The following is a 19,889-nucleotide window of genomic DNA, read 5'->3' on the forward strand; positions in this document are numbered from 1 at the left end:
CTTTATTTTGCTCACAATTGTCTTTATATATACATATGTTTTACTTTAAAAATAAAAATATTTAAAATATGCTAGAATTGTATTTCAGAATACAGGTGTACAGGGTTTGATTGCAAACATTTTATATATTTGTAGTAATTACGATTGCTGCTATTGTTTTACCGATCTACTTTGTGATATTTGTGTTTGGTGCATAGTATGAGACTTATTCACAGACCTTGTCAGTACCATCAGATCTATTGACTTTGAGAATTCACATACTTATTGTTAATACCATTTTGGTTAATAGCACTGTTATATATTCATTTGGGATACATGCTAAAAACGTGTTTGTGGTGAAAACCCTAAGATGGCGGACACATCTGATACTCTTAATTTTCGTACATCACTGAATTATACTTATTTAGACCGTATTAACAATAATACCGAAACGTTACTATGTATGATACAGTATACCAGTGACAGCGCCATTATTATGTGGGGGATGAGTTGTTTTTTTTCTATGCATTTTACTTTTTTTTTTCTTACTTTACATGTGCACATCCTGCAGACATGCTTGCCCCAGGCCCTCTCTAGCTGAAGTCACCAATTCACTCACTTTTTAGGCCCCAAATAACGGCAATGAGATAGCCGCTGTGAATTGTTCTTTCACAATTCTCTTTGCAGACCACTCGCAAGGCCTGTAGTAGCCAAACCGGCCTACTGGAGTCTCTGGTATTTCACACACTCCTGGATGCAACCCCACCCACGCATTGCTGCTCTGCAATAGAACTAGTTGGTCGAGTCCCTCTTTACCTGTAACTTTGCAAAAATAGGCCCCTCAGCCCAAGACATGCTTTTTCTGTTAGTGAATGCAGTGTCTAAATGTCTCTACTTCATTGACCGCCTTGTCCCCAGTAATGTCCACAACACCTGTCTCTTGTTTGAAGTGGCCCAGGTACTTATTGTACTTTGCACTGGTCTGGGCGGGCAAGGCCCTGTCGACCAGTGTCCTTAGATCAGTTATACCAGGTTCCATCGTTCCTCCATAAAAGGTGTCATCTCCTGAACTGCTTGAGGTGCCTTCTTGCGGAACATTGCCCGCTGAAATCGAGAAAAAGAATCCACAATGGAATTGTCACATCTTGCTAAATGCCTGGCCCTAATTGCTATTTTCTCACTTGGCTGATGACTGACCAAATGGTGCATCAAGCCCAGAATCCTAAGGCATACATCTGAACCCACGTTGGGGAGCTGGACTACAGTATGATTGTCGGACCACTGTGTTACTTGTTTGTTTGCAAGCATATCCTTCCAGAGCAAGAAAGCCACTGTAGTAGGTTGTTACTCTAACAAAGTCATGCTCTTCGTGACCACTTTTTGCTGCACTCCAGATTGCTCGATACCCTTGACACCCCTGTGTGTCAGTGAAAAGCTCCAGTTGATGGGCTGTTTCCCCTGGTTTGCACCAAATCAATGTACTGTTAAAATCGCACAGGAAAGACTGCAACTGCTGGAGGTCCTGCTTGACCTCTGCTGATAAACTGACTCTGTAGCGCCATGAAGCCGCTGGCGAACGTGCGCTTTAAAAGTAATTTTAAATTCAAATTCTGTACTTGCGATCCCCTGAGGCGTGAGCCGGGGGTTCTAGGCTTCGGTTTACGCTTTTAAAACGGTGTTTAGATAAAATTTTAGTGTTATAATTTGGACCCTCCATTCAGTGTATTCCACTTTTTTAATCATACCGCTCTTGTTGCACTGTAATCCCTGACCCCCACTAGGAGGAAGCGCCGCTGACGCGCTCTCCGAGAGGGTACCGCCATCTTGGGTGAATACCAGGGCAGCGCTCTAGTTGCTCGCCGACCCCATACCCCCTCCATTCGTGTAAGATGAACACCTGGCCCCGACGGCGCAGCGGGCGGGCGACGCGCCAAAGGCAAGCCCGTCTGCGCCTGTCCGCGCCACGTCCGCGACAGGTGCAGGACATGCTGGATAAATTCCATCCACTCACATGTACAATGGAAGCGATCTGTTAGCGTATAAGGCCACTGGTAAATGTTCATGTTGCCCTCCCATGGAGCAGATATGGGGTCCTTTCTCGTGTAGAACCTGCAAATGGACATCCCCATGGCCCCAATTTGAGTCTCTGCCAGGCACTGTCCCCACGAGGTTAGGTCCTCCCAAATTTAAGGGCTGACTAATCAATGCACGCTCAATGTGCTGCCACAGTCAAGATGTCGGAGATCCGATCTGGATCTTGACTTCCTCTTTGTGACTGAGACATGGCTTACTGACACTTCCAACCCTGATTTGGCGATCGCTCTTCCTCCTGACTTCTCCATCTTCAGGCAGGATAAACCGAGCGGAAGAGGGGGAGGGGTGGCCTTAATTATTAGAAGCTCCCTTAAATGCCATACATTTGACTTAGGACCTCTCAAAGGTGCGGAGGGAATAAGCTTTTCGATCACACTGATTGCGTCTGCCTCATTTTCGGGAGGCTTGGTCTATCGATAGGTTGAGAGACATGGGTATAACAGATGTTGCCTTGGCCTGGATAGTGTCCTTTCTGACTAATAGATCCCAAACTGTCTCCCTGGGCCCTTTTTTATCCAACGAAAAAAAAGGTCTTATCCGGGGTCCCCCAGGGCTCCATCCTAAGCCAATTGCTATTTAACATTTATATGGTCCCCCTTATTGCATTGATAGAGTCACACGGAATACTTGTAACATCATACGCCGACGACACCCAACTTGTGGTTTCTATGGATAAAAACTCCACGAATGCGGAACAAAATGTCAAGATCTGCTTGTCGAAAGTTTTCCGTTGGATGGACAATAACCACTTAAAATGTAACATAAGCAAAACAGAAATCTTACCTCTGGGTAAAGATGTCCATTTCTGCCCCAAGGACTGGTGGCCTGAGGATTCACCTGCTCCACCCCATTCAGTGGAAACGGCAAGAAATCTAGGGGTCCTATTTGACTCTACTCTTTCCTTTGGCCAGCATGTAAGAAATACGGCGGGAAGCTGCTTCAGTATCATCAAGTCATTGAAGTTTTTTGACTTCCTGCCTGAGTCCTCAGCCTCCGGCACCTTAACCGGAATACATTCAGGTCTCCCCTGCACTTTCATCTGTACTGCTGTCACCTCCTCTTCACATGTGTATCTTGCAAATTCATTTTAAAATTTAGCTTCAAGGAGCTTTCTCATGGTTGACGTTCAGATTGAATAAACTGTGTCCTCAATTGAGCACATGGTGAAGCAGGAATACCATCACCTTTCTTGCAGCACCTTTCTTGCAGCACCTTTCTTGCAGCACCTTTCTTGCATCATCTTTCATTCTTCTGGGGTGAAGATGTCAAATACCCACGTAAAGCACACTTCTGAAGACCTGCACAGAGTCATGTGTGTGGGAGCATTTTACCTGCCCTCCACTTGATAAGAAACAGAATGCTTGCATGGTGACTTGCAAATTATGTGCGGAGTCCATTCAATTTGCTCTATTTTTTGGCCCTTCGACAAAATCAAGAAACATCAAAGGCAAATATGAGCCAGCTGTGCTTAATTGTAGATAATTTGTAAAACACTCTACTCCTGTGCTTGTTTAAAAGTAGGGTGACCGCTCCACTGTGTGGTAGGCTTTCATAATATATGCCGGTTTTAAGAAGTAACTGCTGGTGCCGAACACTGGCAAACACTGGCACAAATTAAACACTGTGATGAAGTCTAGTGGGGCACATAGGAAGACATGAGATAAACTAAAATGCTGCCACCAGCCAAGAACAAGAAGAAAACGTTCCACAAGCGATTGATCCTGCCATGCATTGCATATCATGAAAAAAAAAATGCTAGAATGGTAGTTGATGACCATACTTACAAGTTTCATTTTTAATTTTGTTTCCTGGGTCCCTCATTTTTCGATGTAAGTTGATTCCTGACTAAAGGGGTTGTTTACACTTAGTGACTTTAAAAAAAAAGAAAACGTTGGAAATCACAAAAACGGTTATTTTTGGAACCACCCACTACTGTTAAAAAATGAACTTTTTCAATAGGTATCATTATAATCGTCCTAAACCTGCTACTTTTAACCTTGGCATATAAATGAAGCCCGTGGGTAACAGGTGAAGAATAAAGGATACAAGGGATTTAATCCCCTGCCTTGCACAGCAAGGGGCCTACCTCCAGTGCAGAATGAACGATCATCTTAGCTACGTGTAGCCTTTGGCTTTATCCAGAAGGAATTAAGTGCAAGTCTTAAAGCATGCCCTGCCCCCAATCACATGAGTTTGATGGTGGTTGGCTGCAGGGCCTGGCCTTTGACCAGTCAACCATGGTAACCATATGCACTGTGCACATTCTTCTGCCAAGTCTGGCGTCTATTCACTCCAAGGATTGGTTGCAGCGTCTGTATTCAACCAACCATGGATAACCAACCCTTTGGGTGAACCAAACAAATAGCTGCAACCAATCCCTCAGAACCCATCTTTCGGCGATACCCTCCACCTAACCATACCTGCGGAGAGCCAGCTCCTATTGTGAACAGTTAAAAGAAAGCACACTTGTAACTGGCTAAACTCTGGAATCATGAACCAGTATAAATCCAATCCATGCACACCTATAAAAGCTTTCGGAAGAAAATGGTTAATCCTATTCTCTAGAATAGGCTATCTAGTATGTATATCGTTCTGGGCTTGTCAACAGTCTGCAAGCCTGCCTCATGCGTAGAAGCAAATATCTGTATATGAGAGGCACCGTCTCAAAATAGCGGATCAATAAAACAGCTCCAAGTTTTTAATCCCTGCCCGAACTCTTACATATGTTCCACATACCTAAGTGTTAGTCAGCTCTCCATACTGTATATGGACCTTCATTCACCTGTTCCAGCCTGCCATCGTAGGCAATTGCAGAAAAGCTTTTTTAACATCCTTTGAAACCACTACCAGTTTTTTTCTCGTTCTGTAAACTACTTGTTGCTATGACATGGTCTCTAAGTAAGTTGCTGTCTTTCTAGACTCTTAAAAATTATCTATTGATCAGCGTGGAACTGCATGTGCTTTGGTGTTCTCTTTCTCACTATCTTAAGTTTAAACTTTACGATTTAGAGGGACAGCTTATGTCTTGTTTTGTGTGAGGTTCCTTTCTTCTCTGCAACCATCACCCACTCAGTTCTCATAAAGGATAGTAGATTCATGGAGTTTAGCATGGGTGATGGCTGTGACCGATATCTTCCAGGTTTTTTTTGTTCGATGTTTTTGAGGCGATCCAAGGGTGTTGATTGATAATTGATTAATATTTCTTTATTTCTAGGTCATGTGGATGCTGGCAAAAGCACTCTTATGGGACATCTACTTTACCTCCTTGGAAATGTGAACAAAAGAACTATGCACAAATATGAACAGGAGTCAAAAAAGGCTGGAAAAGCTTCGTTTGCTTATGCTTGGGTCTTGGATGAGACTGGGGAAGAAAGGCAAAGGTAGTCTTATCTTTTGTTGAAGCCAAATGTCCTGCAGGCAAAGCCTTAATCTGTGTCTATTACTTTAATTTGAATTGATTATTGCCTCACTGGAAGTCAAGTCTCTTCTTAAAATCTTAATTTCTTTTTTTCCTTAAAAATCTCTTGGAGTTCAGGGTTTGGCTACTGATTTGCTCACTTTAGCCAGAGACAGCAGTCAAGAGTGTGCTAAGTTTGGTTACGCTTGTGCATAGTGGTGGTAGGGTACACAGGGCAATTTTGGTGTGTTATGGGTCAAAAACTGACTGCAAGCTGAAAAATCTGTTTCCTTATTGTCATTGAGGATTCCGTAACATAGAGATGGATGATAAAACCTAACTTTGGAAGAAGCCCAGTTATCCAGAAGCATTTTTAATACTCTTCCTAGTTGATACCTCACTGTGGTAGGTTGAGGGGAGATGAGGTAGGTTTGTAGGTCTCAAGCCAACTTTAGACTTTTATAAACTAAACCAATTTTTAACAATCCGATTCCTCCTTATACCTACTTGAGCTTAGACAATGGTGACACTACAAATAAGGGATTATACACGCTTAGAGCTCCAGGAAGTGTACATCTAATTCCACAGCAAAGGTCACAATAGGAAACATTTCAGTCTAGCTGTAGTGCAGTTAATACCAATAGAAATGTCATGCGTTTGGCGTAACTTAAGTCAGACCGTGTTTATTTTATTTGCTTTAATATCGTGCTTATGCAGGCAGCAGTGACCTCTTCATCTAGTAGGAGTGGGATACAGAAGAGGGAGGGGCATTATTCCACAGTAACCTATTGGATGACTTCTTGAAGGAGGCCATGCATCTACCTTGGGCTCCCCAGTGCTGGATGGAACTGTTGTGGTTTTAAATCTTTTTGGGACATTCACCAAATCTGCTTCCAGACAAATGTGAAGCAGTTGGGAGTTCCAAATCGTCAAAAAGTGTAGACGCAGAGTACTAACCCCAAAACCTTTGCATCACACGGATCATTACTTTAAAGTATTTGCTTACGTTTGCTCTTACTATCAGGGTAACCGAACTCTCCATCTAAGAAGTTCACCTTTATTACTAGTGGAACTTCATGTTGTAAATTAAAGCTTGTTCTGAATGTTTAAGCTCTTATAAGACATTTAGCTAGTCTCTTTGGAGTAGCCTCTTTATAAAACAATAAATAACTAAATTGTTAAATATTTTCAGGTACCTCTGACTGCGGCCTTCTTAAATCTATGATTATTTCCTATTGTCTTGGTGAAAATGAGTGTTTTCAGTAGTCTCTTTATCCATAACATATATCTGCTACATAAACAAGATGGTCGCCATTACCTCCCAGTTACTTCCAGCTGTACCCAGGTGTGTTCAAGAGGGCACTGTCCTCAGTCGTTCCCTCTTCCTACCTCCAATTTCTCTAATTTCTTCATCTTGAGATTATGATTATACAGGTAAGGAAGTTGCTAACATGTTATGTTATGTCATGTTATTTTAATTTATAGAGCACACGGATACTCACGAGTGTCCCAACGCGATACCAGCGAAAGGGGAAAGTGTCTGTTTAAACTAATGGATATGTTTTCAAATGTTTCTTAAATGTCACCGGGTCCTTAATATTGCGTAAAGGGGCAGGGAATTCCAGGCAGCAGTTGCCTTCCTTGTCAGTGAGTTACCGCCAAGCCTCTGGTATTTGAATCTAGGAACCTGCACAAAGCGGAGGAACGTGGAGCGCAGCTGTTTAGATGGAACATAAAAAGAAAAGCGTTTTTGTAGATATAGTGGGCAAACACCATGCAGCACTCTGTGAGCCACAACCAATGATTTGTACTGCAACGGGGAGCCAATGCAGTGAATGTAGATGATGTTGCAAATTGCTCCTGGTAGAGATACCCAGAAGCAGTCTGGCCGTCGTGTTTTGGACAACCTGCAGCTTTTTCAGCAGGTAACCCGGAATGCCAATGTATAGTGCATTGGCATAGTCCAACCAGGACAAGATGAGTGCGCAGGTCAGTTTCTCTCGCTGCCTGGGGGAGAAGAGGGAAAAGCTTCCTTAGAGTTTTGAGGAGGCCAAAACAGTTACCGTCCCGCTTCTTAATATGGTATGAAAAAAGACAAGCTCTCTTCAAACCATACCCCCAAATTCTTGGTAGGTTTCCCTAGAGAGTTTGGCATCGGGAGCTCAGGAGACCAAAAAAATTCTCGGAAGTTAGGAGAAAATTTCCAGAAGAGGAGGATTTCGGACTTCTCCTCATTGTACTTTAGCTGTGCAGCTGCTAACCATTTAAAAATGGATGAGAGGCAGTGATGAACTGAAGAAACCGACTCATTATTATTCCAAGAGAATAGCAGCTGGGTATCGTCAGCGTAGGCCAGACCCTTGGCTACCAAGCTCTCTGCCAAGTAGACTAAGGGTGTAATATAAATATTAAAAAGAAGGGGGCTACGAAAAGACCCCTGGGGCACCCCTGCGGACACAAACTGTGTAGAAGAGGAGCATGGGGGCATGCAGATCTGTTGGCCCCATCTTCTAAGAAGTATCTAAGCCAGTTCCAGGCAGTGCCCAACACACATATCTCGGCGAGTCATGAGAGAAGAAGAGTGCGGAACTCAGTCGAACGCCCCAAGAGGTCCAATAGGATCAGTGCTGCCCTACCGCCGGCGTCCAGAGACTCCCGAATAGTCTCCACGGCCTTCACCAAGACCGACTCGGTGCTATGGGCAGCCCGGAACCCGGATTGAGCAGGGTGCAAAATACCCTCCCTCTCAATGAACTCAGTGATTATTGACAACTTTAGTCAACCCCGGCAGAAGGGAAATAGGTCGATAGTTTCCCGGATTGAGGGTGTCAAGTGATGTTTTTTTTTTTTTTATAAGTGACAAAAACCTGGCCTGCTTCCAAGCCGCTGGAACACTGGCTGTCTGGGGAGATAAATTAACAATGCTATTTACCTCTGCGTTGATAGTTTCTGCTGCTGCGGCAAGCCGTCTAGGAGGACAAGAATCAGAGGTTGAGACCGATTTTAAACTCCTAATAATGTTGAGAGAGTCCTGCAGATCCACTGTCTTAAACACATCCAGGCAGTGTTCAGCATACAATATGTAGGTCTTTGGTCCCACATGGGCATAAAAATGCCCCCTTTTTTAGCTGAAAGCAATCTTTCTATCACATCTTTATTCGCTCTTCTCTGAAGGAACCTTGTCTTGATTCATATGAAAACGTCATGCCTGGTTTTCTTTCCAAACAACCTAGGAGGACCTCTATGTACTGGGCAGTTTCCAGAAGATGCCCCCTGTTACTGTCCATCTAGAGCAGGGGTCTCCAAACCAGTCCTGGAGGGCCGGATCCATGCCAGATTTTTGGGATATCCCCATTGAGATGCATGTAGTAATTTAAAAAATCTGGCATGGATCCGGCCCTCCAAGACCGGTTTGGGGACCCCTGATCTAGAGGGACTTGATTCATATAGAAGCATACATGGGTAGAATTTTTTAAGTTCCTGACTAATGAGAACTGAATCCCCATTTATTTTTTCAAATTAGGCATGACCCAACAGCAGACCTGTATACTAAAAAGAGAAATTCATTTTGTAACTTGCACTTCTCTTTTTGAGAATGGGTCAGACCTCCCGATGTTATGCTGTGCTAAGAATGTGGTATGAAAGACATTTTATAAGTTTCGTTTGTGTTCTTTCTAGGATATTGAATTTTGTAGAGCAGTTTGTGAAGATAACTGACATTTTTCAACCACAGTTATGCTTAAACAGTCATGCTATTCTCACTATGCCATTTAATTTTTCGGAAAAACGTAATCAAAGCTTACAAATAAAATTATATTCATAGGACCTGGGCAACTTCCTGTTTTTTATTTTAATGCTGCATTGCCTTTAAAGGAGTACATTTGGTGTACGCGTATGGTCCATTTATCTTTCCAATTATATTCATATAAAGCGTTCACATGCTCCTTGCTATCAGTGTCTAAAACACAAGTAACGAAAAAGAATATACAAGAGCTTAACACTCAATCTTGTTTTTGTGCACAGAGAAGGCAGGGCTGGGATAAATTATGTCAAATGTTGGACCACCATCCCTTATAGCACTCCGTTTTTGTGTATGTGGGACTCCAAGGATAAATTAAAGGGTGTTTGCGAAGGTTTGGAGAGATTGGATCACTGACCCCCTCTTTCTCAGTGTGCAATTTTGGGCCACACTATCTCTCTGTGCCGCTAAGTAAGCTGATAGTGAGAGAACTAAAATTGTATGGTAAATTCTATATCTCATTGTTGTGGACGCATCCTCAGATTTTTTGGTTATGAGAGGGAGAGAAAAAAAGTGACAGCATAGCAGGTCAGTATTTTGTTGTTGCATCCGTAGGAAAGTAGGATCTGCTTCTATGGTTACCCCCACTTTTTTCTTGGTGCTAAGCTGTATTTTGACTGGTCTTCTTGGGATCCTCTTCTTCAGGACCCCAGTCTATCTACTTTCTCCTTAAACTGTTGTGTTCAGTACTTAGGTACATCCCAGATTGGATACTGGGGTACCCTTATAAGTGCCTGGTATATGGTACCAAGGTACCCAGGACGTAGGTACCCCAGAGGTCTCCCATGGGCTGAAGCATGTATAATGCTACCCATGAGAGACCATTCAAAATGGAACTACAGGTCTGCCATTGCAGCCTGTGTAAGCTGGTACTAGTACCACTTACTAAAGATATAGGTTTTCTATATCTAGGGTCACTGCACTTGAAACCTATATGTCACCCCTATAGCAGGCCTTTGCAGTCTTGCAGGCAGGGTGCTTGGTTCTAAGTGAGAGGGTGCCCCTGCATTAGCAGGACACCCCTGCAGCCTATGGAGTCCATTCTCCTGGGTTGTCAGTGATGCAGCCATAGACTATATATAGAGTCATCACATATTTACTCGATGACCATATCGAAAACGGCTGCACTGAATCCCATCATGTTTGGTATCAAAACATGTTGGAATCATACCCCCACACAGTAAATGGTGTGGGAGGTATGATTCTGAATAGCCCTCCGTAGGCTCGCAGAGTTCCCAGTACCAGCCTTCTTGACCCGGACAGCACCAAATGGTTACTGCCGTCCAAAGATACGATTCTGCCCTCCTGCTGCTGAGCCAAGCCCGAGCAGGGGAAGGCGGAACAACTGGCATCCGGTCACAGGGAGGTGGGACCACCTTCCAGACAGGATTTAGTGTATTGGGATGGGGTGGGTGCGCTTGCCAGTGCCACTCAGTCTGCATGAGGGGCACATTTGGTGTCCCTGTGCATAGTCCAGTTCAAACCAGTCCTGGGAGCCGTTGGCTCCCGCTCTGGTGCGAAACTGGACAAAGGACATGGGAGTAACCTTCTCCCTGTCCAGACCCTCCTCTGGGAGGTTGTCTGAATTTTCTCAACTCTTTACCTAAGGTACTTAAGGACTTACCTGTGTGTAGGTCCCTAGATTCATCGTGAGATAAGATTCAGATCAGACACCACTGCACTTCTGCCGTCTGGGCACTCTGGACTTTGTTTTTGCCTGACTTTGTCTCCCTTTCAGTATGCTGCATCATCTGTGCCTGTGCAACATACAGGAACCTTCCAAGGCCTGTGAAGCATCAAAGACACCTAAAGAAATCTCCCTTGGAGTGACGGAGTCACTCCCCTGCATTCACAGGCACTGCAACTAAGTCGACTAGTCTGCAGACCCTGAGCTCCTCTGGACTCCATGGGCTCTACAACACAGATGGTGGTTCACCACAGCTCTCGAGGCCTGCCCCTCCCTCTCAACAAGTTTGAGGCCAGTATCCTTTGTGCACTGCGTCCAACCTGCAGTTGCAAAGGATTGTTGTTGTCCTTCCAAGACTATCTTTGGGCTCCAAGTAGCCCCAACCTCGAGCACCTCCAATGACCAGAATCTTCAGCCACACTGCATCGGGGCCTGCATCTTTTAGGAGCTGCTTGAGGTCCTCTCGAGACTCCAATGCCTCCGGCCTGTGTGTCCACTTGAGGGTCACACTTGTTCCTTTTTGGCTCCCCTGATTGCTTAGGTCTGCCCTGGCTCCCCCTGCCTTTGGTGAGTCCCCTGGACCTTGCTGGTCCTGATGTTGCGCCATCTTTGATTCCTACGTTGCTTGCCTTTGCCAAGGCTTATTGGTGTTTCCGCCAGACACCGACCCCTCAGCACTCGACATCCTTCGTGGGACAGCTCATGCTTGTCCTCACAGCGGCAGAGTCAAGGACATAGTCATCCATCCTGCAACATCTGACATTGGAGGGCACTCATCGTACAAGTCTCCTGGTAACTCCTTGGCAACAGAGACTCTGTCCCCTCTGTTTGCAGGTACCTCTCATCTAGAAACCATCATTGGATTCCACCGGACACTTTCACCTTCTTCAACAGTGGCACTTCCCTAAAGTCCTCCATTGGGTTTGACTGCGGTTTCCTACACCACTTTACACGTCTGCACCCTGCTTCCCTGGTGTAGGTAATGTAGGTACTAGGGTATCCACAGGTGGGATGGCTCTCCAACCTTCTGTCCTCCATGGAGTTTCTTCAGGGCCTGCTGGGAAGGGTCCTTAATCATTAAAAATCCAACCGCAACTTACACGTAGAGTTGTACGGAGCATGCGTTGTGTTCCCACTCTGCACTCGCTCTCTGTAGGTTCCCTATCTGCTCACCTTGGGTGGTTATTTGGGGTCCCAGCACTTCTACGTCCTCTCAACACTGTCTTGACCCAAGTTGTGGTTCTTGTACCACTTTCTTAGTATATGGTCTGGTCCCCCCTGGGGCCACTGTGTATTTTGTGCTATTTACTGCGTTTCTTTGTTGAAGTATTGTGCACATCTCCGGATAGGTGATATTGCTATGTGTTAGAGAGTATTTTATAATAAATACATATTTTTATAAATACTTTGTGTGGTTCTTATTCACTTAATTTAAACTATAAGATTGCATTCTGGTAAAACAAGCTGCTTTACACTCCTGGACTAAGCCTGAAGGCTGCTCTCCACAGCTACCACTTAGAGAGCTTTCTAAGGTTGCCTAAGACCTCTTAAATCACCATAAGGGTTGTCTGGGTTGGTGCAAGGTAGCCACTTACATAAGTGTACATCATATACCAGGCCAGCTTCTCACAACATCTTTGACACGAAGAGCTGACCTTAAAATAAATTGTACTAGAGAATGTCAGATTTGGGGGAAAATGTTCAATATGCATTTACGTGTAGAATGTATGGGATATTTTGAATGGTCCTGGTCCCACGGGAGGTCGAGGGACCGGTCGCGGGGTCGGAGTCATCGCAGCTCCGGGAGTGGACATCGGTCGTCGGGATCCAAGTCCAAGAGGCATGAGAGGTCAGAGAGACGTCATCGCTCCTCCGCCCCACCCCGACGCTCGCACGATGCGGCCGGGGGTTTGGGTGTCGCCGGTCGACCTCACCGGTGCCGGCCCCACGGGTGTCGCCCCTGGCGCCCACTGTGGACGCCGTCTCTAATGTTCCCTTCAGTCCGACTCTGGCGCCGGAACGGTGCCGCTGGGCGCCGCTTCCGACGGCCTTTGGAGATTTTTATTTCCATGAGGAGGCCCCGTCTGTTAATCCTGCTTTACAGGAAACGGGTGACGAGGGAGATTGGGAGGGGTCTGAGGACCCTATGGCACTGGAGTGCCAGTCTCAACAGGACTGGACATATGAGCTTGGGGAGACCAGTGGTATTGACACTTCGCCAGACACTGGATTTGTCTCCCCTCAGACCGTGGCTTCGGAGGAGGGGTCTACTTATAGTGTAGTGTTGATGAGGGCGGCCAAGGCCTTAAACCTTGAGCTCCCCGTCGCGGCCGTGAGGACTAACCTCCTCACTGAGGTCCTCAAACCGCAGACAAGCTCCAGCGAGCCTCTGCTGCCGTTCAATGAGGCCTTATGTGACGTTCTTGTGGGCACTTGGTCCAAGCCCGCCACAGGTCCGCCTGTGGATAGGAACGTGGCCAGACGCTACCGCCTGGCCCCGTTCGACCCTTGCTTTTTGTCAACCCATCTCACCCCTGAGAGTCTGGTTATCCAGGCCTCCACTTCCCAGACCAGACCGCATTCCCGTCTGCTCCGCCCGATCGGGAATCCAAGAGATATGAGCAGTTCGGGAAGAAGGTGTTCTCGTTCCTAAGCTTAGGGCTGCGGTCTGTCAATACCGCCTGTCTCTTGGGCCGCTACACCCACACCCTGTGGGACGCGGTCACGGACGTGCTGCCACAATGTCCAGAGGAGGTCCGGGCTAAACTTGCCCAAACCCTTGTGGAGGGCCGAGATGCAGCACGATATTCCATCCGGTGTGGGCTGGATACCACTGACTCACTGGGCAGGGCGATGGCAACGACGGTGGCGGTTAGACGCCGCGCCTGGTTGACGTCCGCCAATTTTTCGGCCGATGTCCAGGCCACACTTCTAGACATGCCGTTTGATGGCCGTCGCCTCTTTGGCGACAAGGCAGACCATGCGCTTGAGCGTTTTAAGGACTCCAGGGCTACGGCCAAGTCCTTGGGCCTCTCAGCCACACACCAGCAATCGGGTGCCTTTCGCTCCTTTCGTGGCCAAGGAAGGGGCGCCCCCACACGTGCTGCCAGCCACGCGCCGCAGAATGTTCAACAGCGCGGTGGTGGCTGTGGAAACCGCTGTGGCGGCGGTCGGGGACAACGGCGAGGCCAGTCCACACCTCCCTCCGCAGCACCCGCCTCCAAAACCTTCCGAGTTTTCAGGCCCATGTGACGCCGGTGGGAGGCAGGGTTCACCTCTCCCACTGGCGCACTGTCACGTCGGACAGGTGGGTGCTGCAAATCATCCGAAGGGGCTACTCCCTCCCCTTCGAGGTGACCCCTCCAGCCATGCCACCGCAATTCCACCGCGTGTCGGGGGATCACTTGCAACTTCTGCAAGAGGAAGTCATGGCCCTCTTGGCCAAGGGGGCCATCGAGCGCGTTCCTGGGTCGGAAGTAGGGTGTGGTTGTTACTCCCACTACTTTCTGGTACCCAAGAAGGGCAAAGGGGGCCTACGCCCTATCTTGGACCTGCGGAACGTCAACGGCTTCCTCCGGAAGGAGAAGTTCAAGATGCTGACTTTGGCTCAGGTCTTAGCTGCCCTAGATCCTGGAGACTGGCTGGTAGTGTTGGACTTGCAGGACGTTTATTTTCACATCCCCATCCTGCCGGCCCACCGGCGTTACCTGCGGTTCACGGTAGGCCACGAGCACTTTCAGTTTACCGTGCTCCCCTTCGGCCTTATCAGCTCCCCACGGGTGTTCACGAAGGTGATGGCGGTGGTCGCAGCTCATCTGCGCAGGTTAGGGGTGTCAGTCTTCCCCTACCTCGACGACTGGTTGTTGAAGGCGGGCTCGCCCCAGACAGTCGTCAGCCACCTCCAGACTTCAGCCGACCTCCTGCACTTGCTGGGGTTCTCCATCAACGTGCCGAAGTCGCACCTGTGTCCCTCTCAGAAGCTCCTCTTCATCGGAGCGGTTCTCGACTCGGCGCTGTTTCGGGTTTACCCACCCGAGCAGCGGGTTCGGGATATTCAGGCTCTGATTCAAATCTTCCAGCCTTTATCCAGAGTCTCGGTCAGGTTGACGCTGCGGCTTCTGGGGCTGACGGCCTCCTGCATCCTTCTGGTGCATCATGCCCGGGGGCGGATGCGGGCTCTGCACTGGAACCTGAAGTTTCAGTGGGCCCAGCATCAGAGCAACTTGTCCGATCATGTCTTGATCTCGGAGGGCACTGCGAGACAACTGCAGTGGTGGCTACGGACCGCGATTGGGTCAGTGGCAGATCCTTCTCCCTACCCCACCCGGAGCACGTGGTTGTGACGGATGCGTCCCTCCAGGGCTGGGGAGGCCACATGGGAGAGGCGGAGATCAGAGGCCTCTGGTCTCCGGCGGAGTCCCGGCTCCATATCAACCTTTTGGAGCTGCGGGCGATTCGTCTAGCACTGAAGGAATTCCTCCCCTCTGTCCGGGGGAGTGTAGTGCAAGTGTTCACGGACAACACCACTGCCATGTGGTACTGCAACAAACAGGGCGGGGTCGGGTCGTGGACCCTATGCCATGAGGCTCTGCGCCTCTGGCAGTGGCTGGAACATCAGGGCGTGACCCTGGTGGTTCAACACCTGGCAGGCTCTCTGAATGCCAGGGCGGACGAACTCAGCCGTCGGTGCATGATGGATCACGAATAGCGTCTGAACTCGGACGTGGCGCAAGGCCTCTTTCAGCAATGGGGAGAGCCTTGGTTAGATCTATCCGCCACAGAAGAGAACGCGCAATGTCATCAGTTCTGCGCGTTGGAATTTCCAAGGCGGCACTCGCTCGGAGACGCTTTTCATCGCGAGTGGAGTTGCGGTCTATTGTACGCCTTTCCGCCTATGCCACTTCTGCCCAGAGTGCTGAAGATCAGGTGCGACCAGCCCAGGTTATCCTTGTGGCTCCGGACTGGGCACGAATATACTGGTATCTCGAGGTACTCAGCATGTCAGTCGATCCCCCGATTAGTCTGCCTCTTCGGGAGGACCTTCTGTCGCAGCAGCAGGGGACGGTTCTGCACCCAAACCTGTCCAGTCTCCACCTACAAGCTTGGAGATTGAGCGGCGGCAGTTAAGGCCATTTGACTTGCCTCCCGAAGTCTGTGATATCATTCTGGCAGCCAGGCGTCCCTCCACAAAGTCGGTATACGCCTGCAGGTGGAACAGATTTGTGGCATGGTGCACAGCAAAGGCTGTGGACCCACTCTCTGCACCCTTTTCTGAGGTTCTCCTCTTTCTTCTTTCTCTTGCCCAGCAGGGCTCTGCTCTGGGCACTCTCAAGGGGTACCTTTCTGCCCTTTCCACCTTCTTACGGCTACCTGATCAGCCTTCCTTGTTTAAGTCCCCCATTGTAAATAGGTTTTTGAAGGGCATCACACACATGTTCCCTCCTGTTCCCTCCGTGATGCCCCAGTGGGACTTGAATCTTGTGCTTACTTACCTCATGTGTGCTCCCTTTGAGCCGCTCCATAACTGTCCTCTCAGTCTTCTTACTCTGAAGACTGCTTTCCTGGTTGCCATCACCTCTGCCAGGAGAGTGAGTGAGCTCCAGGCTCTTTCTTCTACACCTCCTTTCCTCTCTGTTGATTTATTTATTTTATAACATTTAATTAAGCGCGAGTAAAAAATGCCCGTGGGCGTCTCAGCGCTAAGATATCTGCGAATAATTCTCCTACTGCAAGAGTATGATCTGATGTTACTGGTTGAACAGCCAAGTCTTTAGCTGTTTGCGGAAGGACCAAAGTGAGGGGCTGGTTTTTATTGACTGGGGTAAGGTGTTCCATAGTTTCGGAGCCGAAACCAAGAACCTCCGATCACCCCAGGAAACAGTTTTGGTGCGGGGAACCACTAGATCATTAAGAGTGGAGGAACGAAGAGATCTAGATGGAAGGTAGGGAATCAGTTGTTCTTTGAGAAAGGAGGGTCCTTGATTATGCAGAGACTTGTATACAATGCAGAGAGTTTTAAACTTAATCCTGCTTCTGATGGGAAGCCAGTGTAAGTTTCTGATGGTGTCGGTCGCAGACTTATGTTTAGGAATTCTGGCCAAAAGTCTTGCTGCTGAGTTTTGGACGGTTTGCATTTTTTTGATGACCTTTACCTGGGCATTTGCAAAAAGAGCGTTAAAATAGTCCAGAGTGGACAGCACTAGAGAGGTCATCAAGGTTTTCCCGGCGGTTTCAGGGAGGAAGGGGATGATTTTCTTTATTAGACGTAGTTTATGGAAGGCTGAGGATGCGATTTGGTTGGCATGCGAGACAAAGTTGAGATGGTCGTCAAAGACCACTCCCAAGTTCCTCACCTTGATTGCGGGTTTAGGCGGGGTTCCGAAGGCCGTGGGCCACCAAACTGAGAACCAACCGGGGGTGAGTTGTCCGAATATGACGACTTCTGTCTTTTCGGAAGTTTTAAACAGTTGGAGGCCATCCAGTCCCCAATTGCCAACATACCTTCTTTAAAGCTCTCTGCCACCCTATCGCCATCGTTATTGATGGCCAGGACCAACTGCGTGTCATCCGCATAGGAGGTAAGGCTCATCCCGTGTGCTCGAATGATGTTAGCTAGGTCCGACACATAGATATTAAAGAGTGTCGGACTTAGGGATGAGCCTTGTGGAACCCCGCATGGCAGAGACAGGTTGGACGATTGGAATGATCCCAGTGTAACAGCCTGAGTTCTTTCATACAGAAAAGATGCCAGAAATTCTTTAGCTGTATGTTGAATGTCCATGTTTTCGACACGGTCGACCAAAATAGAGTGATCGACCGTGTCGAAAGCAGCAGATAAATCTAGCAGTATTAGTACTGCAGTTCCGCCATGATCTCGGATGGATCTAATATCATCTGCAGCTTTGATCAGCGCGGTCTCGGTACCGTGGAACCGACGGAACCCAAATTGAGTATTATCGAGTAGATGGTGTTCCTCTATGAAAGCAGATAATTGTTGATTCATTGCTTTTTCGGTGACTTTTGCCAGGAATGGGAGGCTTGCTATTGGCCGGTAGTTTTTCAGTTCATCCTTATCGAGATGTGGCTTTTTTAATAAAGGTTTAAGGAGAGTTTTTTTTGAGGACGTCTGGATAGATTCCTAATCTAAACATGGTATTGCAGATTTGAGTGATGGCGGGTATAAGAACGTCAATAATTGGTGGGAGAATTTTTATAGGGCAAGGGTCAAGTGCAGAACCTGTTTTAATCGTGGTGATGATTTCCGCAGTTTGAGCGTCGGTAATGTCTTTGAAATGAGTGAACTTGGGTACAGAGTGAGTCGGAGTATGTGTACTAGAGGGGGTATTGGTATTATTCGAGAAAGCCGAGAAGATGTCATTGACCTTCGTAAAGAAGAAGGTAGCCAGGGCATCACAGAGAGATTGAGAGGGTGTGGGTTCAGATCAGGGGAGTAACCTGCTAGCGGCTTGGTAGTATCATAAAGTTCTTTTAGAGGAGTTTTTGGCTAGCTCTATCCGCTCACTAAAGTACTTCTTCTTGGCCTCACTGATCATGGTTTTGTATTTGACCAATGTCTCCTTGTAGCGGATTTTGTTATCTTCGCTATAGGACCTCCGCCAGTGCCTCTCCGTATTCCTGCAAAGTTGTTTCTGGGTTCTTAGTTCTTCAGTGAACCAAGGTGCAGAAGGGGCGAGTCTATTTCTGGTCACCTGTTTGATGGGAACCAGTGAATTAGCGGCAGTGCCCAGCCAGTCGTGGAATTGCTTGGTGGCGGTGTTGGGGTCAGTAGAAAAAGTGGGGTTGGAGTTATCAAGTAGCATTTTCAGGCTAGAGCTGTCTGTCATTCCAGGCTTTGAACGGTTGACGGGAAGTGATAGGTACTTTAGGGGTAGGTGTTTCGTAGATGGTGATTGAACCCAGGATGGCGTAATGATCCGACCATGTGAGAGGGAGGATTTGATTTATATGGATATCCTCCAGATTGGAGAAAATGACATCCAGGGTATGGCCGCCGTCATGGGTAGAGGAGTTAACCAGAAGGGGAAGACCAAGTGATGAAGTGTCCCTGTCCTCTACTTTGTCTAGGTGGAAGTTAAAATCGCCCAAAACTGTTAGAGAATCTTCCAATGCCAGAGATTCCAGGGTTGAGCTTAGATCCGTGATAAAGTCTGACCGTGGTCCAGGTGGTCTATGTACAAGAATCCCTCTGAAGTTGTTAGAAGGGGACAGCTTAATGGCGAATTGCAGGGCTTCGCAAGAGGATGAAGGGATAGCAGTGGTCCTCACGTTAAGTGAATCACGGGCGATGATCGCTAGTCCGCCACCTTTTTTACGCTGTCTATCGTGTCTATAGATTGTAAAACCTCTTGGGACTGCAATGACTAGATCTGGGTCAGATGTATTGTCCATCCATGTCTCTGTCATGAATAATATATCTAACTTCCTATCCTCTATCAGGTCTGCTATATCCTGTCGATGTTTACCGAGAGAGCGGACGTTGGAAAGTGCTATCGATATGCTCGTAGGTGTATTTTTGTTGGCACTAGAGGTTGTTTTAATAGGGAGGGGGATAGAAGCTGTACAATGAGGGCAGGACTGGATGGAAAGACCGGGGAGGGATGCTGGGTCAAGCTTTAGACAGTCACAGTTATCAGGAGGGCGCATCTCGAGCAGCATGGTGTTAGAGTAGTGTACACGGGTCGCTGGGTCGAGAGGACCAGGGGTGGCGGCCCTGGGCGCGGACGGGCGCAGACAGGCTTGCCTTTGGAGCGCCTTCGGTGCGCGGACGGGGAGGCTTGGTGTTTTTATACATGTATGGAGGCGGGTTTAGAGGAGGGCGGGAGGCGTCCAACAACTGGACCGCAACCCTTCTTCCCAGCAAGATGGTGGCTGAGATGGGTCAAGTCACGGTGTCAGCGCCTGAAATCGGCTGC

The 19,889-nt window shown here is 47.8% G+C and overlaps 1 protein-coding gene across 2 annotated transcripts in view; it reads left to right on the forward strand.

Moving 5' to 3' along the window:
- Nucleotides 1-19,889, forward strand: part of HBS1L (HBS1 like translational GTPase) — a 640,556-nt gene that overhangs the window by 451,977 nt on the left and 168,690 nt on the right. For both annotated transcript variants that reach the window (XM_086927450.1, XM_086927451.1), the window contains exon 6: nt 5,288-5,453. In XM_086927450.1, the coding sequence (XP_086783576.1) occupies nt 5,288-5,453 (166 nt within the window). The remainder of the gene's footprint in view (nt 1-5,287; nt 5,454-19,889) is intronic.

This window comes from Lissotriton vulgaris, chromosome 6 (assembly GCF_964263255.1).
Source record: "Lissotriton vulgaris chromosome 6, aLisVul1.2, whole genome shotgun sequence".
NCBI classification, from domain to species: domain Eukaryota; kingdom Metazoa; phylum Chordata; class Amphibia; order Caudata; family Salamandridae; genus Lissotriton; species Lissotriton vulgaris.